We start from the raw sequence: 23978 nt of genomic DNA on the forward strand, positions 1-23978 counted from the left end.
AGTTAGGACAAATCTGATGCACGGGCATCACACAGTTCCTGCAATTAAATTTTCAAACTCAAAGCGGTTTATTATAAATCTTTCATTAATCATTTTTCTCACAATTGATAGCAAGAAAGAACATAGAAGCGTTGATTGATTGACAAGCAGCAACTACATGTGTTCAAAAGAATCTAAAATGGCCAATGGGATGACTTTATGCCGCATTTTTTAAAGTAAAACATATTATCTGTATTTAGCTTTTTGCTTGTCAAAATACCAGTCTCAACCTTTTCGGACATTACATATTTGTAAATATCTACATAGCTTTACCACATTTTATTCGAGAACATTTGAGCTGGTTTCAGTTTTTCAATTCTTTCATTTTGTTTAAAATATATTTATTTTACTTGTTTATTTAAATCACATATTGGTATTTAACTTATTGTTTTTATGCAACAGTCAAGTTGCATGTTAATTTACTATGCAAAGAAAAGGAAATAAGTAAGTTTTGGCATGCTAATTTATGTGAAATTGTGAATGTACAGTGGGTGTATAATCACCCTGCAATTTAGATTATTTATTTTTTTGCTTTCAGTAGGCTATTCAAATGCTGTGTTCACACCAGACGTTGAAGAAGTGTCAAGCGTGAGTGATTAACATGTTAAGTCAAAAATCTGAACTTCTGCAGACCTTCGCACCGCGTTAACCAATCAGGAGTTTGCTCCTGTGGAAGCATGATTATGACGTAGAGCCTGTTGTTTGTGTACTGGGGAAAAATCCTCCTGCACACACCGACAACAGTTCATCAAACCGGGCTCAGCTCAGTCAGAAGCACTGCTGAAAGCCTCCATCATCCAGGTTAAGTTTCTGTAGGAGTTTATGAGCTCACAGAGCTGGGTGCACTTCTGAAAAGATCTAGTGGACTCAGACATTGCTCTAAACGTATCGACGCTGCTTTTCAGCCTTCATAAAACACATAAACAGTTATTTTCTCAATCAAATCCATGTTAGCCATTTAGCAATGAAACTAGTCACCGGGCAGACCGAAGCCCTGCCCATGCCGCGAATCCGCTTCTTTTCTGATGTGAATTTGATGCTCGAATGAAGTGGATTTGACGCACGAATGAAGCAAGTAAACGCAAATGTTCACACGTCTATTTACGCGCAAATAGCGTGATTTATCCGGCATTGCACGTCTGGTGTGAACACAGCATAAGATCACTTCACACATTTATAAAGTTTTTTAAATAAAATCAGTTGTTCACTGCATAAAAATATAACATTTTGAATATTTACTGGCTAATATATCGGTTATCGGCCTCCAAATCGAGTTATTGGTTATTGATATCGGCCAAAAAATCCATATCAGTGTATCCCTAGTCACTAGCATTGTTATTTTGTGGGTCCTGGGATGGAAGTTAGGGAATCCCTGATGTATGGTGTACTTTTTTTCTTCGTTAGAACATTAAAGAATTTTTTTTTTCTGAGATGCCAATAATAATTTGATTTTGCTAATTAATGTTTTAAATTTTTGACTCACAAAGTGCCAAACTGTTGACTTGGATTAAATTTACAACAAATACAATTTTTGGGGTGAACTATGCCTTTAAGACTGTACATTTCAGTAGTATTGGCCAAAAATAAGGTCCTACCCACACTATGTCAGTAACATGTTTTGTTAAAATTGACCTGATTTTTCACATTAGTCATGCTTTTGTCAAATCTGGTTCTCTTTGAAGTGATTCAGTTGTGCTCTTCTTCTACCCTGTTTTGTTTGGTCGCCAGATATTCCCCCTAACATACGCCTGTCCAGGCTTCTGGAGTCGCCCCATGTCCCATGATGCTCATTTTGTTCCAATCACGGGACTCGATGCGCTTGGAATAACCCAATAATTGATTGGACGCTGTAGATCATTAGGTGCTTCAAACGTCCTCTTTGTTTCTTTGTTTGGGTGTTTATGTTCTGCAGCTCTTTGAGTTTAAATGCGAGTCATACAAAATCAAGTTCACAAGGGTTCCTGATGTCGAAGAGGCACACGTCCATCAACAGTCTTGTCAAAAATGAGGTTATGGGATTACATGTCTGTCCTATTATTGGCATTGTGAAGATCACAGGCGCCCCATGTGGGGTCATGAGGATGTTACTGGGCTGAAGGTAGCATGTTTAACAAACAGTTTTAGTCCAAACGAATGCGTGATTATTGCTTATTTCCTGTTTTATGTAATACTTCTCATCTTTTTCTAAAATAGGAAGTCGGGCATTCCTTTTTTACTGAATTTCTGTTTTGTTTACACCGTTTTTTTATCGTGTATCCTAGGTGTCACACAATTAGCATTTATGCATTGAGCAGCATAAAACTATTTATTATCAAAATAGCTTAGGAAAAAAGGAACAAAAGCACTTTATCAAGTAAAGAAAAACAAAGACAACTTGTAATATACATTATTAGGTTTATTAGATGCTGTGATTGGGAAGCAAGAGACAATTGTATGGAGAAATAACGTCTGTGTGTGCGTGTTTGAGAAAGTGGATTGGGGTGGTTAAAATGGGGGGAAAGAAAAATTCCTGTTAATTTACTCAGCTTCAAGTTATCATATATAGAATAAACAGAACATTTTAAAAACTGTAAAAATAAAAACTTGAATAAACTTAACGTATGCACAACAAACTTATAATATTAGTTAAAAATATTTTTTGCTAAAAGTTTATTTGAAGCATATTGTTGGTTGTTGGATGTGTTGAATTGATTGGGTAGCTTTACATAAACCAAGGAAAGTTAAGACCCACTTAAAATGATTTAAGACCAACAAGACAATATTTCAGTGAATTTAAGACTTTTTAAGGCCTAAAATTTAGTTTTAGACTTTACGGGTGCTTTAACACTAGCACTTTTAGTCTGCACCTGGGTTCGTTTGACGTCAAAGTACGGTACGTTTAGCTAGTGTGAATGCTGTCTTCTCAGCACTCAGGTGCGCACCCATGAACCATACCTGAGTCCACCTGAAAGAGGTGGTCTGGGGTACAGTTCATGCAAACTCTGATACGGTTAACTTCTTATATGAATGCAATCATAAGAAATAACGAAGATGCACTGCCAACTGTACAACAAACTTCAGTTTTTTTCATGTGTGTATGTCTGTGTATTACGTATCTTGGTTATACCAGTTATAATGTCTGCTTGTCTGCAGAAGTTGTTATTGGTGGAGACATCATGATGTTCTGAACATTTTTAATGTTTTTGTGGCAGATAGACCAGCCTGATCTCACGAGAAAACGTAAGTATTTTACGTTTTGCAAGTTTAGTGGCTAATTCGTACGAATTCGTACGAGTTCAGTCGTACGAAATGGTACGATTTTAAAAAGGAGGCGTGGCACCTAACCCCACCCCTAACCCCAACCGTCATTGGGGGATGAGCAAATCATACTAAATTGTACAAATTAGATTGTACGAATTCATACGAATTAGCCACTAAATGAAAAAGTTACGAATTGCCGTGAGATTGTGTTGGATAGACGCAAGTGACTCTGTATTTTGGTTTTGGTAACAAAACCAAAAGATTCAGTTAAAGCAGAATGGCCATGATATGTAGGAAATGGTCAAACTACTTGCTCTAGAAACAAATGTTTGCATGATTACACAGAACAAGTAGCATAATATAATAAGAAAATAAAATTGCAACATCAAGCAGCGTAACAAGCAGTTGTTAACGTCAAAAAATAAATGGAAATGAATTTGACCGGAAGTCGCGAGACAAAAAGATTCAAATGGCAGCGCCTGCTCGTCAGCGGAGAATAAGGTAAATACACAAAACATCAGCTTAATGATGCAAGCGTACCGCGTTTCAGAAGGAAAAAAATAATGTGTGAACACAAACCAGCCGAGGGGGGACAATCGAACTTTGGTTCGGACAAGGCTTTAGGACCAAGTGTGAAAGCACCCTAAGACCCGGTGGACACCGTGATACAGACAAAATACCTTTATATCTGGAATGTCAGCTTCTTAATGAAAAAAAGTCATTGCCTATAGGAAAAAATTGAAGTCAGTCTTCCCATATTTAGTTTGACATATTTATAAAATGTTATATATTATTATATTATTTATATATTAATATATTCTATTATTTATTATATTATTATTTTAGAGGTCACCACAGCGGAATGTCCATACACACTCATTCACACACACGCTCATACACTGCAGACAATTTAATTGTTCAATTCACCTATACTGAATTGCTTATTCAAGCTTATTCAGTTCACCTATATTGCATGTGTTTGGACTGTGGGGGAAACTGGAACACCTGGAAATCGAACACAGGGAGAGCATCCAATTTGACACAGAAATACCTACTGGGATTCGAACCAGTGACCTTCTTGCAGTGACAGTGCTAGCCACTGAGCCGCCGTGCTGCCCCAGAATCAGTTTCAGGAGAGTTAATAAAAAAAACAAATTTTCATTTTTGTGTGAACAGTCCCTTTAATTTATGATGGTTGTTTCAGCTACTTCTTGAAAAATTTGTAAGTTTTTGGAAAGTGAATTTGTGCCTTGATTAAAAAAAAAAAAAAAAAAAAAAAACTGATTAGACCCTTCTAATGTGCATGAAAAGGGACTTGTCTGAACTTGCCAAAAGATGGTGAAGTGTTGATGAAAATTCATGGTGTTAGTTTTGTGTGAAAACAATCTGGGATCCAAAGGACTGTAAATTAAATTCCTTTTGTCGCTGGTTGCAGATTTCGTTCAAGTCTCTATTTGAACATCTGCATGCTTTTATTGTGCAATTTGGTCTGGATGGAAGCCAACAAGGACTTTAGTGAAAGACAAATATCCGGGTACCTACCTGCTCAGAGACATCAAGGTTCTGTCGTCCTTGATGTGTGAAGCGAATGTGGTTTGGGTGATAATTGGCGCTCACACACATATACACAAGCGCACATGTGTGTTTGTCACTGCTTGGCTCTTATACGCCCATGTGAATTCAGCTGAATAGAGTCTCTGTGACACCAGTTATAACCTGATTCTTTGTTTTTCTGACTGTTCTGGCTGATCTCTGCTGGAGAAAGCAGACCCATCCCACGTCAGACAACCAGCCTGGGAGTAATGTGTAATTCCAGCTCCTCAAGGACAAAGCTTTATACAGAGTGTGTTATCGATTGCATGTGTGTGTGTATTTTAAAACCTGGGGAAATGAAAACTGCACTGGGAAAAGGAGCATGTCGGGTTTTTCTGCCTCACCAGTGGCACCAAAGGAAATTCCTATGATTTTTATTAGCTATTACATTCATGTGGCAATTTTTGAGCCTGCTTTTTTTTTTTTTTTTTTTGGACATTTTTTCAGTTGTGTTATAGCACATCTAATTTAAAATTCACTAGCAAAATGTTATTAGATTTGATATTATCTCATTATTACTTGAGCTTGTGGCGCTATATGAAGCTTCCTAAACAAACAGAGCGATGGAAGAAGGGCCTACACTCTTTGTAGTCATGTGCTGATAGCGAAATTCTAGCTGCTACCAATAAATATTTACTTTTGGCAGTATTTGTGCCTATGTACAGTTTAGATTGGTAGCCTTGAAGTTCAAATTTACAATTAATATTTTTTATTAAATGTTGCATTGTTTTTGTTATGAGTGGTTGATCCTTTCATATTTTTTTAACTTAGTTTTTTCTAAAAAATTTATAAAGATAACCTGTGGGAACAAATCAAACAAACCAACAATCAAAAAATAATAACACATACATACATACATACATACATACTTACATACATACATACATACATACTTACATACACATACATACATATATACACAAATACATCCATTCCACATATGTATATCTATATACAGTACATATATAAAGCTATCAAATTAACCTCATCAAGAAATTAATTATATATAATAGTTATAAATAAAAGTCTTCTTTGTACCATTTCTGGGTTTTAATTTCTTTACGTATTGCCAAAAATATCTTAAATATCCTCCTTTTCAAGTTGAATAGGATTATGGATAAAGTACTTCGAATGATCTAGGAATATGAACATCAAAAATATAATTGATGGCGGAGTGCACCGTTTCCCAAAAACGATTAATTTTTGAGCACTGCTATTATATGTCCCTCTTCTACCCCACAGTTCCTCCAACAAGGATGAGGAGTCCCCGATTGTAATGATTTAATTCTTGGTATAATCTAATCAAGTTTTTCCAACAAAACTCATGCCACATTCTTGATCTTGTTGAGGTATGTGGGACAGCACAGATTTTAACCCATTGGCCTTGATTCAAAATAATGCCTACTTCTTTTTCCCATTTTATTTTTTAGTATGTTGAGAGTCCTCTAGAATTACTTAATGCTCTATATGATTAAGAAATATAGTCATAATTTTCTTGTGTCTGAATGAAATTCTGAACAAGCTGATTTCAATTATCAACCTGTATTTCTTTCATAGTCCCGCAACTGTACATAAAATATGAGAAAAATAGATCTTGGTTTATAAGACCAAACTTATCTTTTAAAGTTACCTATTCACATTAACAGTCCTAAACATTAAAAAGGAAAAAAGAAATAAATCTGATCTTCAGAAACCTGTTACTTATTTGGGATCACGGACATTAGCAAATTATAATAATCCCACAATCCAAACAGTTGCCAAAGTGCCGTTCTACAATTTTGTTCTTGTTTGCGAAGCTATTTCTCTTGTGTGCATATAGGGAATAGAAATGAGGCACTATTTGCCTATTCACATTGGAATTGAAAACTTGAAAGTGTGTTTGTGTTTTTTTCTGATTTATTAGGATGCACATTTTGTCTGGATGCTGCTCAGATGGCCATTCTTTTCACTTCTCTGAAAAAAACAAAAAAAGGAAAACAAAGCATCAACCCAAAAAATGAGCCAAAAAATAACATGCCTTTGCCATTAGGTTTTGCAAATAATTTATTAAACATCGTTTACTTTCTGATAAAACATGTAAAATCTGCATCTGGTTCCACCATTATTACATTTTTAAATCAACATTTTCTTTTAAAATTGTATAAAAATATTGGCAATAGTCACATTGCAGGATTGGATCATTTATTAAAGATAAATATAAAAAAATATATTTATACAATGATGAGAACGATGTTATTTTGATTGTTCAATTTCTGTTATAGTCCTCAAAAAACCATTTTTATTTTTTATATTTTTTTTATAAATATGCTTGTAATTTATTATATTTTATGCTGATGCAATGTCAGATTTTTTTCCAAATCCTACATCCCTATTTGACAGTCTCTGACATCATCAAAGGCACCACTGTAAAGTGAGTTTATTACATCTAAATATTTGATTATTTCACCATTGCATGGTGTGGTAATTTGTTACGAAACCACATTTAAATATGTGCTTCTTGTTTTTATTTATTTAATTATTTGTTTATTTATTTAAATGCTCAAAGATAGAAGTTGCCAGGCACCACTAGTTAAGTAAATGAGGCCCCTGTAGCTAAAGCGGCACTCTTAGTAAATTATATTGATTATATTGATCGGAATCATAGCTTAATCTCCTCCTTTTTAGCAAGATGTCAACCTGTGTGACAAACCATCATCATTTAGCATTCATCATTTTTTCTGTCTTGTTCTTACAATTATACTTGCATGGTTTCTGCTATAATCATTCTTCCATGGCGGGGCACCATATTCATCCCGCCACAGCCACAATACAGCTTCACATTCAAAACCTTCAGTTGTTGCTGTTTTTAATATTTTTTAATAGCAGGTTATAATCTCACTAAAATGTATTAAAAGGCAAGTGATTATATTATTATTATAACAGAGCAAACTTTTCTGTAGTCGTAGTGCTGTGCGTTACGTGTTTAACCCTTTAAGGTTACATGCTGACTGGGCTATGCGATGCATGAGGCCAGCAAACGCGACGCAGCTCAGTTATAATGAACACAATTTCCATAATTATAGTTTATTTATAAAGCGAAAGATAAACTTTATGTTGCTGGAGTTTGTGGGCGTTTCTACTGTACAATTTTGCCGTTCTGTAGGTCTATTGGAGACCTTTATAAATATTCCTAGCAAATTGAACATATTTTTAGACATACAAATAAACGCACTGAATCGCACTTCAGAAGCGTTTATTTCAGAGCGCACAAGAAAATCTGTGCCTGAGCAGCGTATATTTGAGGGCGTGCAAGTAGTTTTGTGCACTCACGACATTTGTCATTGAAATAGCTTCATAGGTTGTTGGAAGATCTGTGTAAAAGGCCTGCCACCACAGCTGGAAAAAATCCTAGAGGAAACACTGACTTGTTTTGCTATATAAACTATCGTTACGCTGAATGATATTTTAGTAAGTGTGATCTGTGTATACATGACAGTCATCATTTTTTGATCTAGAAAAAATATATTTCTGATGCGTAAACTTATTTTGTCTTTCACTCATTCCACAGTAATACAGTTGAGCATGGGATTATATTACATTGATGTTAGCAACGTCTTGTATGTCAGCCTTTAGGTATCTCCACTTCAGAATATCTTGCGCTTTCCTGAATCCATTTTAGCCTGTGTGTGTGATGGTTTGTGCAGCTGGTGTGTATCTGAAGCACTGCGAGCCCTTTTGTAATGGATTAGCGCTGTAATCTGGGACACCACAGATTACAGCTTCCTTTTGTGGGCTTGCCCCAGTGTCACGTGACCAAATGGATCTTCATTCCCCATGGATATTAAGATGGATGGAGGGGGCTGAGCATGAGCTAGTCCTGACACAGGAACAGCTGAAGATGATTGCTTTTTTTAGTCATTAGGAATAGCGAAAATCTGACTTTTTTACAGGATCATCAACAATCCCTGTAAGGGCTGTTAAGGAGGAGTGTTGGCTCGTGACAGAAATAGAACACTCCAGAGAGGTAACTTATTAACATATTACCGTCGTTGTCTCAGGCCGGACATCATGTGAGGATCTGCAACACTCGCTCAAATCCTCAACACTGGCTAGAGCATAGGACAATCAGCTCAGTGATCCATACGCACGCAGTCACATGCAATCATTTAATGTCCTGGGAGCTTCCTGTTCGCGGGCAGCATGGAGGAGCCTGTCGAGGACTACAAGTCTCCGTTCAACTTTGAGCAGGGAGTGAATACCAGCTACCTCTACCTTTCACCCAAAGAGAGTTTCACTCCCCCTGGCTCACCGGTACCACCGCTCAGAGGTAACCGTGTTTGTTCAGGTGCCGAGTAGGTGTGTGTTTGTGTGTTTAGGTGTGGACTGGTGTTTGTCACAGTGTAACAGAGGCAGAGAATGGTATTGAATGTATTGGAGACCCCTCTTTCTGTCAAGTGCTGATGTTTGGAACAAAAGTGGCCATCAGGAGCAGATGCTGCTCAGGTGGAGAGTGGACATTGACTCAGAAACACCAGCATTTAATGAACGTTAGCTATTTGTTTTTTGATTTGTACCTAATCACATTTTTTAATATTTGAGTTATTTATGGATATTTGATTTAACAGATTTATTTTGTGTGTGTGTTTGTCTGTTTGATTTTCCATGTTCATGTGCCATTGACATCCCCTTCAAATGCAAAACCATCATCAGTCCTGTCAAGTAAAATATAGATTAAGTTTTTCCCTATGTAAAAACTGAACCGTTTAAACTGAAATAATGGGGGACTTTGTTAACAAAATTATACAAAAACTCTTCATTTGTAACGCAGGTAAAGCTAGAACTGTAATATTGCAGGTAAAGCTAGCAGAGAGCACTTTAATTCTCCAGACCAGATGAGACCCAAATTTGTTTTTACAATATTACAATTATTTTATTATATTTCCTAAATGATGTTTAACAGAGCAAGGGATTTGTCACAGTATTTCCTATAATATTCTTTCTTCTGGAAAGAGTCTTATTTGTTTTATTTCAGCTTAAATAAAAGTGGTTTTTAATTTTTTAAAGACCATTTTTAAGGTCAGTATCATCAGCCCTCTTAAGCGATATTTTTTTTGATTGTCTACAGAATGTCGTTTTACAATGATTTGCCTAATTACCTCAATCGAAAAAAAAAATAGCTTAAGAGGGCTGATGATACTGACCTTAAAATGGTTTTTAAAAAATGTTAATGATCCGTTGTTTAAATGCGTTTCAACTATTTTTATCTCTATTACAAATGTTGGTGTTTTAGTTAAATTTGTATATATTCATTTTTTATTAACATCTTCATAATCATGTAGTACTTTTTAACTATGTTTGATTAGTTGTATAAATTTTGTATTGTTTTTTTTTAGGTTGTTCAGGGACAACAGATGAAAAATAGCCCTCTGGCTAATTCTGGTGCATTTGCAGAAATGCTAATTAATGTACACTGTCCCTGCCAAATAAACAAATAAAATAAAATAAAAAATAAACTTGCCTAATTAACCTAGTTAAACCTTTAAATTGCGCTTTAATCTCTTGAAAAAATATATAGTTAAATATTTACTGACATCATGGCAAAGATAAAAGAAATTGGTTATTAGAAATTAGTTATTAAAACTATTATGTTTAGAAATGTATTAAAACATTTTTCTTTAAACAGAACTTGGGGGAAAATACAGAGTGCTTATACTTTAGGAGGGGTAATCATTCATAATTCAGCTGTATATATTCTGATATTATGTATATTCAGAATAATCTAAACTCTTAAAAACTAAAATGATTTGTTTCTAAATCATTCTCTGGAATTTAGAATTATAATGCATTATAATGAAAAACAGAAATTCATTTTGAGATTGGTTATGGATCACATAAAATACATCACATAAAAACATTTTACTTAAACTGTTAATATACGCACACTTAAGCCAATCAAGATGTTTTTGCAATAGAACATCACATAATATTGGAGCTGAAACAACAGAAGCTGTCTCTCATTTCTGAAGGATGGGATGCATTCAAAGGGCGCTGCGTCATTGCGGCGCGACGAACACTGTCTCACTTTAAAAGAATTAGAAGGCTCCTTCAAATGCAGCCTCAAAATGCGTTTCCCAATGAAGGACAAAACCGGTGGATCCTTTGCGACCTCGAACGTCCCAAGATTCATTGCGAGCTGATAATGGCAGGACATTTTTTGAAAAGAAAACTCTGGATTAAATGTATGAATTAGGTTTATTTTACTTGGATATCTAAACTCGTGTTATTCAGAGCTGTATGACTTCACAAACCATGAATATCAAAATATTATTACTTATTAAAATTATATTATCAACACCCATACAATTATGTATCAACATCAGCACTCTCAAACAAAACCCAACTGATTCAGTCGTTGCCTTACGACTTAAAAAAGCGTACCACACTTTTTTTTTTACTTGTCAACAAAAAGCAGTACGGTGTGCCTCGCGTTTATGTGAAGCAAATGCACGTTCGGTGTGATTCCCCTAACAGCAAATGTTCATATTTTCTTGACCTATAAGTTTATGCGAGTGTTAGATAATGGCAAAAGTAATCTAAACGTATAAATAACACACACTATTAAATATACACTCCTGGATGTCCTCATATTACAAAAACCCTTTTATTAAAATAATAATTATTGCATTCCCCAAAACATGGCCACAAGCAGAACCACAGTGCTGAACCCTTTAACCCATTCATTGGAGTTGGACTGTCATGTACATGGATGTCAAACCATACAGAATAAATCTGTATCTTTAAATTATTCTATGGCAAACACTGTTGCTATAATGCAGTTAAGATGTTAATCACAAAATGGAAAAGCAGTGAGCTTGGTTAACAAATTACAAGTGTGTTTACACAGGGCCCTCAATCTCATTATACAGACAGAGAGAGCTCATTGATCTATAGTCTGTGAACCGTCATGGCACATCAGCGTTGGAAATTCTCCTTTATATGGTGATTCGTGAGATGGCAGCCGTTCGTAATCTTGTTAGTGTGAATCTGGAAAACCGTGAGAGGAGCAGAGGACCGATGAACGACTAATTTGTAAATGGGAAATGTGACTGTTAAACTGATGATGAAATCAGGCACGTCTTAACAAATCTGAAATGCTAGGTATTGTTGAGAGTTGAATTCCTTCTTTTTATGTCCACACTACACAGTGATTTGATTTCTCTACAGTACATCATTTCTTGGAATGTTTTAAGTTTTAATAATAATTTCTGCAAGTGATGTCATGTGCTTCCTGAAAACCACTCAACTGTTTCAAATCGACCGTTGCACTGGATGACACCGTCAATATTTATTTCCTATTCTGAATGACAGACAGCTCACTACAGTGTGTAACTCATAGCCTAGTACTGCAATCATCAGATACGGTTTAATGATCAATGTGTTTGATGTTTAGCCAGAATATGCTGTATCAAATTTGAAATTGTCAAAGTAATTTATTCATAATATAGTCAAATTGAGTCTAATTTAGGAAAATTGACCCTTTCATTGAGACAAATTGTATCTGTACTGAATTCATTGACAGATTAGTCAAAATAAGAAGTAATTCATTCAAATAACATCGTTTTGGAATTGTGAACAATCCATACTGCTAAAGAAATTCATCTGTCTACTTAGTTTGAATGCAAAACAGATCGTACACTGCATCCTAAATGGCACACTGTACATTATGCACTCTGTACTTTATGCACTTACACACTCAACAGCATAGCATATGAATTTAGTGTCGTCCCAAATGGAACACTAATGTTTTTTTATCTATGCATTCAACATCGGGAGGTGGCATAATCACTCTTGTAAGGGAATTTAGCTTGCACAATCCAAAATAAATAAAGTAATCTGACATCATTGCTCCGCCCCTTCCATTATGTGAGCAAAGCTGTGACGATGAGTGTGTGAAATGTCCAACATTCTTTTTAACGGTTAAATGAGTTCATCATCCGGGGTATTTAAAGTAGATATGAAGAAGAATAAAAAAAATATGTCAGTGTTAATGCACTAATTGTACTATTTATACTACAAAATGGTATAAAATGGTGCGCAAGTACAGTATGCAATTTGGGATGCATTAAAAGAAACAAAAATAGGACATGATGTGACCATAAATGTGGAAAAAGTAGAGATTGCTTAAGCTTACTAGTTTTTTTTTTTTCGAGTTCTACTCACTGTGAACCTAAAGTTGCAGAAGTCTTGCCAAAGACTTTAAAACAGTCCAAACACTACAGAATTAGTCAGATAAGCTAGAAAAGATCCTGACTTTTGTACCTAATTGCTGTAGTGTTGAGTTAAAGTGGGAGGCAAACCTACCAGTTTTTCCAGAAATACCAAACAAACTGCTTACAAATGACTTGCACACCCTTCTCATGTGATGCAACCTTAAATGCAATGAGCTTCTTATCCAAAACACCTTTTAAAGCTCCCAGCTGCCTCAGAACAGACCTTTATTAAAGCTAGGCATATTATTAAGTCCTTCAAGGTCCATTTTTTTTGCCAAGACAAATAAGGCTGATCATGTCAAAGCCATGGGATTAGTACTTAAAGTGAATTGTTTATCAGTTTTTTTAATACTTAAAACCCAGATTTAACCCCATTAAAAGTCACATAAAAGTGAAAATGACAAAAATGTAGATGTTAGTTTCAGTCTGTTTTAAGAACATATATAGGTTGGTGTGGTCCAAAACTGACATAATTCGCCTTTAGGAGATATAAAACCAATAAAGACATGTGAAGCTTGCAGTTTCTCACTTCTGTCTAAATGGATCAATGGTTTTTTCACATCACCTTATACTTATACATCTTATACAGTTTCTCATCTAAGCTTGAACAAGCAAATTCTCTCTAGTGTCTGACTTGCCCCACCCCATTTAAGACCCTACCCTCATTTGCTTTTCCTTTGATGCGTTTAAGTTCAGCCACTCTCACTGACAACTGTGATTAAAAACAAAATGCTATTGGCTACTTTTTAAAAAAAGGGAGGGGCTACTCTGTCCTAGGGTTGTGCAATTAATCGAAAGTCCAATTTCGATTTTGGCTGCTAACGATTATGAACAATTATTAATCGAGATAAACGATTGATCCATCATATACTGCCCCCTTTCAAGTTTTTGCCACATTTTTTGCTCTGCAAAGGTCAGTTTCACGTGAAAATGACAAAGCATGTACTGTAATGTAACGTCTGCAGCAGAGGATGCGCATCATTTGTTGATGTAGGCTCTGCATTAGAATCATTCATATTTTTAAAAGCGTGAAAGAGCACATGTGTGTTTGTGTGTGCAAGCCGCACTTAGCCTCGGACAGGTTTGGAGACGGGCAGAGCACACACATCTAACGCCATCTTAATGTAAGCACTTTAATGGTCAAATACATGCACATTTGTGTCAAAGCGCAATGTTTAGTGACTATATTAACCCTCATTTGTGTAATGAGCAAACACGTTCAGAATCAAAAGACATGTGAAAGAGAAACCATATCAGAGCCACACTATTCTTAAAGTGACAGCCCACAAAATCCCTGCTGCCACCTGTTTTTATCATTAATCATAAAACAAAAGGAGAAAATCCCTCACTGCTCTTGACTGAAGGACTTATGTAGCTGAAGTATTTTTTCTTACGGGGAAGATGCTTAAAGCACAGTTTAAACCTGACAGTTTAATAACTCATTTCTAATAACTGATTTTTTTTTTATCTTCGCTATGATGACAATACATTATATTTTACTAGGTATTTTTCAAGATACTAGTATTCAGCTTAAAGTGACATTCATAGGCTTAATTAGTGTAATTAGGCAAGTCATTTTATAAAAGTAGTTATACAATGTTCTTTTGCAGACAATCAAAATATATATTGCTTAAAGGGGCTCATAATATTGAGCTATTAAAATAGGTTTCAAAATATTTAAACCTGCTTTTATTCTAGCTGAAATAAAACAAATTAGCCTAATATTATAGGAAATACTGTGAACAATTTGTTTGTTAAACATCATTTGGGAAATATTTATATATAAAAAAATTTCACAAAAGGGTGAATAATTTTGACTTCAACTGATAATCGTTTTGAATAATCGTGATTGCAATTATGACCAAAATAATCGTGATTATGATTTTTCCCATAATCAAGCAGCCCTACTCTGTACCACCCTCTCTATTTTTTCTCTATTTCAGTTGAGATTGTCAAACATTGAATAAAAATGCACATTTCAAAGTACTTCACGGGACCGTTAAAAGAAGAGTACTGTATGTTGCAGTGCAGTATACTGTACAGAGCTGTACATGATTGTCATACTTTTGCCAGTTTGACGGACAGTTCAGAATTTTTTGCCTTTTCTCTTAGTTATCGCACTGAGTGGTGTCATCCGGGAGCTTTATTATTTATATATTTTCACTGCATGGCATTTCAGTGAAGACATCAAAGTACATCTTCCAGACTTGTGGGAAGCCCTTGAGTGGCGTCCATCATGTGACAAGCACCTTATAAAGTTTTAAAGCTCTTTGACACACGACTTCTCTCTGCCCTTCTCATCTTCCTTTATGTTCTTCCTTCACCCCCTGGCCTGATGTCTGACTCTAGCAATCTCTGAATCAGAACCACAGTTTTCTTAGTACAAACAGTACAAACGTTTAGAATGACAGTTGATTTTCTATATGGATTCCAACTAGTCCTAACCCAATGAAATATATATATAACCAAGGATAAATGAAATTTGTTTTTTAAAATTTCTGACATAAGCAAGATCATTATAATAGACAAACTATTGAACAAATGTAAAAAGATAGTAATTTCAACTCAGTTTTTACTAAATAATTTCATCTAAGATTAATAAATACTGTAAATATTTAAATAAATAAAAATAAATAAATAAAAGTAAATTCTGCTTCTCATAGTGTGTTATTAGCTTTATTTATGTATAAATAGAGTGGTTATTTCCATTATCCCCCCCCCCCCCCCCCACCTCCAAGTGTCAAATGTCAATTTTTTTAAACAGTTTTTTAAAATTATTCTCAACATATTTTTTACACTGTGGGTTTCTTGTTGTTTTCACATAATTCGAAGTGTCTTGACATGAGTTTGTTCTCTCATAATTGGCATTTAATTTGACATTTAATTCAAATAACTCACTAATTAAATTTTTCTCATAATTTTAAATATTTGACACCGTGACTGTTTCCTGTAATGGTCAAGTTTTATCGCAAAGTATGACTTTTGTGACTTTTTTCCTAATACTTGAGCATTTATGTCTCACAGTGTGGTTTACAGTATGCATAGGATGATAACCGGTTTCAAGGTTTATCGCGGTTTGGAAAAGTCAAGGTTTTAAAACCGTCAATTTTTTTTTTCTGTTATACCGCTCCTAAGGTATTTTTAAAACATGCTTTCCAACAATTGTTTTATTTTCTTTTTTACAGCAACATTATATCCATCAGAAATTTAACCTCTACATCAAAAGATACTGTTTCAAAATATTTAAAATGTTTCTTAAAATAAAATATATTGTGTTCAATGAAAATGAAGGGGGTATATTAAAAAAGAACTTATTTTGGAGCAGTAATCACAATACCATGAAACCATGATATTTTAATCCAAGGTTATCATACCATAAGAATCTTATACCGGCCTTTGTCTAGTTTATAGCAACATATTTACCTTACAGTTGATATCATATCTTGTTGTGACTTTTGTTTTTGCTCATAGTTACAAATTTATTTTCAGAATGACAAAGTCCATAAAGTCCTCTCACCTTGCTTTAGCCCTATATTATAAGGTTCAAACTTGTTTTTTTGCAGGTAAAATGTTCATTTTGTCATTTTGCTCTTAAAAATATGTCATATTTTATGTATTTGTTTTGCAGGGACCCAAAGGCCAGACTTCATCCAAGAAGTAGGTGAAGAAGCAGTGGATGCAGCACCATGTTCACCCTGCACTGTCCTAACTGAGCAGGAGCAAGCAGAGCTCCACAGCGAACTTCAAAAGGTCAACATCTTTCAGTGCTGTAATATTTCAGATTCCAGCCTCAATAATGATTTAAATTTTGTAAAGGCAGCTCGGTGGCTTTGTGGTTAGCAATGTCACCTCACAGCAATAAGGTCGCTGGTTTGAGTCCCGGCTGGGCCAGTTTGCATGTTGCGCCGTGTGCTCCACTTTCCCCCACAGTCCAAGGACATGCGCTATAGGTGAATTAGATTAAATATATTGGCTGTAGTTTATGAGTGTTTGTGTGAATGTGAGTGTATGGGTGTTTCCTAGTACTGGGTTGCAGCTGGAAGGGCATCCGCTGTGTATAAAACATATGTTGGAATAGTTTGCGCTTCATTTCTCTGTGGTGACCCCTGATTAATAAGGGACTAAGCCAAAGGACAATGAAGTAATGAAATTGGCCATAGAAAAATTTGTGTTTTTGTGAGTGTGTGTGTGTATGGGTGTTTTCTAGAACTGGGTTGCATCTGGAAAGGCATCTGCTGCGTTAATAATTGGCGGTTCCTTCCGCTGTTGCGACTCCTAATAAACAAGAGACTAAGCTGAAGGAAAATGAATAAATGACTGTCTGAACTCATGTTACAGTATGTCAAAGTAAGCTGTATCTTGTAGCTGAATCAATATCTTGTGGATGAATCCAGAATGAGTGAAGGAATGGCAGGAAAATTGATTTTCCACATCAGGTGAATTGTTGTTTCCTGCTTCCCTACAGGTGGAAGAAGAAATCCAGACTCTTTCCCAGGTGCTTGCGGCCAAGGAGAAGCAGGTGGCGGAGATCAAGCGGAAGCTGGGCATCACTCCACTCAACGAGCTCAAACAGAACCTGAGCAAGGGCTGGCATGATGTCACCACCTCCACTGCGTACGTGCCCTCACTCGCCTCGGGCATCTGCATGCCGCCCGTTGCCTCTCATACTGCTGCTGAGGAGCGGCTCCATCTGTCATTGCTTCTGCTGTGCATTTACACATGCCATTTGGCTGAATTACATTAAAGAACAGTTGTAAACATGCTTGATCTTACTAGAGAGCTCCAGCTGTCAAAATTATGTTATCTCGTGTATTAGTGTTATGTACTGTTGGTAACATTTCTTCTAAACATCTGTACTGGACAGGTATAAGAAGACCTCAGAGACCTTGTCCCAAGTAGGTCAAAAGGCGACAACAGCATTTTCCAGCGTAGGCACAGCCATCACCAGAAAGCTGGAGGATGTGAGGTGAGATTGCAATTGAAGTCCTATCGTCTTGGTGTCCAATCTTGGTCCTGAGGCTAAACTCTGCACAACAGTGGCCCTCCAGGGCCAAGTTTGGACACTCCTGGTTTAGCTGTTCATTGTACCCTTTAGACAAATTAATAGTCACTTATACCTACTAATAATTTCTGTTCCAACCACATTGGTTTCATTCACACAGCAGCATATAATGGCTGTGACTCATTTTCTGGAGACAGGGTTGAGTTTTACTGGGTGACTTGAACATAGAACGACTGACCATTATTATAGATTCGTGTTGAATGCAGGAGAAATGACAAAAGCCAAATTGTAACTAAGCTTATGGGTTGACATTTTACCACTAATAATCAGAAGAGGGAAACACTATGGCACCATGATACACCATAGACGAATTGCGGAGTTGAATCCTGTCATGTCCAAATTCTGGATTATCTGAGTATAAATGCACCTGGTGAATATGGTATATTGAGGCTCAAGCATCCTTGATATATGAGAGATTGATTCATATAAAAAACTTTCACAATCTTTTTATGAAAATTTTATATTTTACAGGAATGAACGTTTAAAAGATCTATAGAACTTTCTTTGTTTTTTTTTTTTAATTTATGCATTTTTTTATAGTTTATTTGATTATGTAAACAGTATTCAGTGCACTCTGTTTCCTGTAAGATAATTGGAGTCACATGCCTTAGTAAATGCATTCAACTACTCCTAAAACAGACTGTGTGAATGTAGCCATTGTGATCACCACTTAGACATGTGCCTTCACCATATCACTACTGGGCAAAATGGCAAAGGACTCAATTTTACACCCCCACAGTAGAATTGTCAGAATTGAGGTAGAGCAAAACCATTAAACATAGACACAGACACACACACACACACACACACACACACACACACACACACACACACACACACACAAGTCAAAGCAACTGACATGCGCTCAATTTCACCATCTTACGACACTCTTGCTGCAACGCTGGCAACGTTGTTAACTGTTTTTGCTAATGACACCTCTGCCATTTACAGATTACAGTCATTTTCCAATTCTTTTGGGTAAGACTGTTTACAGTGGCTTCAAACAAAAGCTGGTTATTTTGGCTGCTACACTTGTCAGTAGTGTGATGAATGGTTTTATAGCAAGGCATGCACTTAGAGGTAGTCTAGTCTCCCATTTCAGCCCCATAGTGTGCATGCAGACCTTTTCTTCTTGAGCCTTTGCTTTAAAGGGAGAGTTCACCTAAAATTCATCTTTTAGTCACCTTTCACTTGTTGCGAGCCTGTTTGAGTTTCTTTCTTTTGTTGCACACAAATGAAAAAATCTGGAAACGGGTAATCATTGACTTCCATCTTTTTCCCCACTGTGGATGCCAGGGGTCACTGGTTTTCAGCTTTTATCAAATTATCTTCTGTGTTTAACTGAATAAATAAAACCACTTGAGGGTGAGTAAATAGTGAGTAAATTTAAACTTTTTTTTGTTTTAGTGAACTCTCTCTATAATGCGCAATTGAATGGATTCTTGCAACTTTTTAGGGTTCTTGTTACAAGAATAGTTCACCCAAAATTTAAAATGATCATTTGAATGGGTTTTTCTTCTGCTGAACACAAAAGAAAATATTTGAATTTTTCTTTTCTTTTTTATAAGCCCATATTTGATAGAATATGCAGTGCTTGAAATGATAGTTCACCCAATAGTGAAAATGTACGCCTCATTTACTCGCCCTTAAGTGGTTCCTTACTTTTATGAGTTTCTTTTTTTGTTGTTGAATACAAAAGATCATTTGAAAAAATCTTAGGCCATGTTCACACTGCAGCCAAACGTGGCCTGATTCAGATTTTTTTGTCCACATGTGACACAGGTAATGACATTATGAACAGCCCAAACCGCATGGAATCTGATCTTTTTAGTTCAGATTCGTGCCACTTTCATATTTAGTATTAAATCAGACACAGATCTGATGTTTTGCAATCCGACCGCAGTGTGAAAAGTTGTGTTGGATTTCATCTGACTTTTACATAATCTTTGAGCGACATGCGTCATCATTCTGTGCTGCAAACATAGTCTATGAATCGTCTAAAATGAAATAACTCTGCAAACGGAGATAATCCAACATTCACAGTTCAGTCTGCAGCTGCTCATTAACCCTTGAAAAGTTCACTACACCAGTGGTCAGAAAGATGCACACCGTGGTAGTCATAAATCACAAATGATCAGTGTTTTCAATCACAAGTGACTTATTTTAGGTTTCAAATGTGAAGTATACATTAGTAGTAGCAGAAAAACTCTTTACAGTTCATGAAACACCACAATTGTCTGTGTAAAGGGCAATAATCATTTTAAGTATAATCTGAGCGTGTTTTCTTTACACAGTAAACACATTGTGTGAATAATTAGACATTTTGTGCTGTCTGTAACTGTACTTATACGCATGCGGTTCAGTTTAGTTCACACTGCAAATCAGATAATGGCCACATTTATAACAACAATGTGAACAGCTATACAAAAAATCTGATTTGAGCACTAAGCCTTGCAGTGTGAACGTAGCCTTAGAAACCTGTAACCATTGACTTGCATAGTAGGAAAAACTAATACTATGTAAGTTTCTAACATGTTTTAAATTTACTTATTTTATATTTAACACAAACAGGTTTGCGACAAGGGAAAGGTGAGTAAATGATGACAGAGATTTAGTTTGAGGTGAAATGTCCATTTAATAAATTTATTAGACCACCTGCCATAAGAGAAAGCACAAATATTTTAGGAATCTGTATAAAAAACTTTAGTTTATCTCCTCTAGTTTATCTAAACACAATTTTTTTGCAGTTTTTTTAGGCAAATTAACTGAAGCAATCAATAGTGTTTATGAATTTGCTTGTTTACATCCACAGTTGACCAGGGGCCTGTTTCAGTAAGGAGGTTCAAACAACTCAGAGTTTAAACTTGAACTCTGAGTTGATTTACCGAGAGATTAAAAACTCTGAGTTTTCGGTTTCAGAACAGCTGATCTGAGTTGGGTCAATCAACTTTGAGTAGACCAACTCAGAGTTAAGCGCGCACACCGTGACTTTAAAAAGGCATTATCAATGGAGCGCAGACATTACGAGTGACTATGGCAATATCTTATAAAAGAGATCACCATTTCTTTCTCCAGCTGAACTTGATGTTCTCATGCTAAGTTATAGCAAATATGAGTGTATATATTTGAAAAGAAGCAACCATCAGTGAAGAAGAGACAGTTAGCGCGGGAAAACAGCTGCTCAAGTTAATGCCTAATTTCACTTTTTAAGTATTTAAATATTTAAGTATAATAAAATAAGTAATGTAATTTGTGACGTTTATATTTTTTTTCTTAACTTTTTTATACATTTATTAGTTTTAAATGATTTAACAGTGCACTTGTGTCTGCCTTTTTTATTGATCAAGTGATAGAGGTTAATATAACATTTAGAAGGTAAGCAGTACTAAAAATAATTTTTAGTAAGAATAATAATCCCATTAATCTAGTTACAGTGCATGTCGAAGGTGAATTTAATTTAATTATTTATTAAAAAAGGATAAGCCATTCTAGTACAGTTCTTCTGTGACAAAAATGTAGGCAATAGCTATTTTCCATCCAAATATATTACATAAATTTATGTGCAAAACTGGAATATTGCATAGAAGATGCGAATAAAATTCCATCCAACGAGTTAAAGAGAAAAAAATGGTCACTTCCTGATTAAACTGGCACCAAATATCAACAGTAAAAACAGAATTTACTGTGGTAGAAGAAGCTGCGTCAATTAATTCTTTATTTAGCCTAATTAATGTACTTGCGCCTTGATGTCAGAAGACAATGCTGAAACACAATGAACACGTGGGGGCGTCTGAAGCCATGAGACGTGGAGACTCTTGACACGCACCAGACGTTCGGAGGTAATTAATAATATACACTAATACTGAAACAGTTAAGGCATTTTAGAATGACTAACACAATATTTAAGACATGTTACAGTGTGCTCAGCCTGCTGTTTGTCCATTTACACACATTTTCATTATCATATGATCATGATCTTTTTTTTAATGTACATACTGTAATTTGTTCAGTAAAAGTTTTCCATTGTAGTTTATGCGCACATTTTCTATCGAATAAAAGTTTATCCTACTCAGTTATGCACGTTTTTTATACATATTTTAAAAAGTTATGTGCATCATGACGTTTCTATCAATCGTTTTATGCACGTATCCAAAATGAGCATTAAAATAGGTGGGTGGAAACGTAAGGCTAAGGCGAGAAATACCGCTTCATCTTTAAAAAAAGGGGAGGAGACAGACAGAAACTCTGAGTTTAGAGAATAAAACCTGCTTCTGACCAGGTTAGATTCACAGAGTAAGTTACCACAGTAACTGACTCTGAGTTAAAGTTACCTCTCTTTCAGAAACAGGCTTGACTTACCCTGCTTTCTCGAGTTTAACAAACCTGCCATTTTGAAACGGAAAACCCAGAGTTTCTCTCATTTCAGGGTTAAAATACTCTGAGTTTTCAGTTAACCTCCTTTCTGAAACAGGCCCCTGGAGTATTCAACTTTTCAGATCCAGAAATTAATCAAGCATAACATTCAATCATTAAAACATATTTTAAGGACTTTAAGTCTGTAATTGGGCATTTGAGTTAAAAAAAAAAAAAAAATATATATATATATATATATATATATATATATATATATATTTATATATATATATATTTATTTATTGAGATGTAGTGCTTTGCTAATTTTTCTTTTTATGATTTATAGGTATGTAATTGTAATGTAATTAGGTAATAAAGTTTATTTAGTTTTCATCTGTATGCAACTGATGACATTGTTAAAGTAAAATGTCCAAATGTAAAACAATAGTATGTTTTATAATAATAATAATGTTGTAATAATGTAACTGTGCCATATTTTGAAGCTATTAAGAAATCAGTGTTGGTGGAATAACCCTGACAAATCAAACATGATATTTTTGGCAAACGAAAACCTCAACATTTATGTAATCCATGTGGACAATTTTAAATTTAGGTAACTAATCTCAAAGGTAAAACATGGAAATTTTAAATCGGGTTGATATATTGTGCTGTCTGAACTCAGCATTATGAAACTGAATCAATTATAAAAGGATTTGTTTACCCAAAAACAAAAACTCTGTCATCATTTATTCCCCCTTCACTTTCTTCAGAAAGCTGAAAACCTGTGCCCGTTGACTTCCGTAGTGTATGTTTTTGCTTTTATAACCGTCATTACCATTCATGACCACTTGAGGGTGATTTAATAGGGAGTAAATGTGCTTTAAGGTAACTATCCCTTCAAGTCAGCCCCAAAATCTGACAATTTCCTATCACTCTCATGCAAAGTTAATTTGATTTTTTTGCTTCAGCTTCTCTCAATGTTTTTCAACATTCTCTCCAGTGTGTGTGTTACTCATATCCCGCACAAATCTTTCAGTGTTCTGGCTGTCACTCTGCTGAACGCCTATGCAGACATGTTTAAACCCTGTTCATTCCTTGCTAATTCTCTCACACCCTAATGCTCATCCAAACTGGGCGTCCCCAGCTGTGGTGTGAATCCGTTTCAGTGATACTGGTAATAAACTCTTAAACCCCTCGAGTTAGTAAAGCCTCAGACTCTTTCCTCCATTTCACACAGCATGAAGGGCTGAGGTGTTTTATGTGTATAGGTGCATGGCTTTATTTCTCCTCTTGTAAATTTGTCTGTTACTCACGGCTTCGGCTAACACCTTTCTGCTCTTCTTTAATGCTGACGGATAGTATACGCTCTATACAGCACTCGGCTAGCATGCCGGTCATGAGGTAAGATACCGATGCACAAAAAAAAGCTGCATTCTGATTGG

The 23978-nt window shown here is 35.5% G+C and overlaps 2 protein-coding genes across 10 annotated transcripts in view; one reads left to right on the plus strand and one right to left on the minus strand.

Moving 5' to 3' along the window:
* The window catches only part of tpd52 (tumor protein D52), a 38160-nt gene that overhangs the window by 8970 nt on the left and 5212 nt on the right, over positions 1-23978 (plus strand). Inside the window, exons 1-6 of one of the 9 annotated variants that reach the window (XR_012394627.1) lie at positions 6770-9178; positions 16750-16871; positions 17587-17735; positions 17986-18087; positions 19135-20994; positions 22655-22759. Coding sequence is in view for 7 of the 9 variants with exons in the window: in XM_005159627.6 (XP_005159684.2) it covers positions 9052-9178; positions 16750-16871; positions 17587-17735; positions 17986-18087; positions 19135-19161; positions 23896-23937 (569 nt within the window). In the remaining 2 variants the exon portion in view is untranslated. Of the gene's footprint in view, positions 1-6769; positions 9179-16749; positions 16872-17586; positions 17736-17985; positions 18088-19134; positions 20995-22654; positions 22760-23895; positions 23942-23978 lie in introns of those variants that run through there. The other 8 variants (XM_005159627.6, XR_012394628.1, XM_005159630.6 and 5 more) reach the window with 8 other exon arrangements.
* hpca (hippocalcin) overlaps positions 21462-23978 on the minus strand; it is an 802589-nt gene continuing 800072 nt past the window's right edge. Inside the window, exon 5 of the transcript XR_012394495.1 lies at positions 21462-22658. The gene's annotated coding sequence lies outside the window, so the exon portion shown is untranslated. The remainder of the gene's footprint in view (positions 22659-23978) is intronic.

The sequence above is a fragment of the Danio rerio genome, chromosome 19 (genome assembly GCF_049306965.1).
Source record: "Danio rerio strain Tuebingen ecotype United States chromosome 19, GRCz12tu, whole genome shotgun sequence".
NCBI classification, from domain to species: Eukaryota; Metazoa; Chordata; class Actinopteri; order Cypriniformes; family Danionidae; genus Danio; species Danio rerio.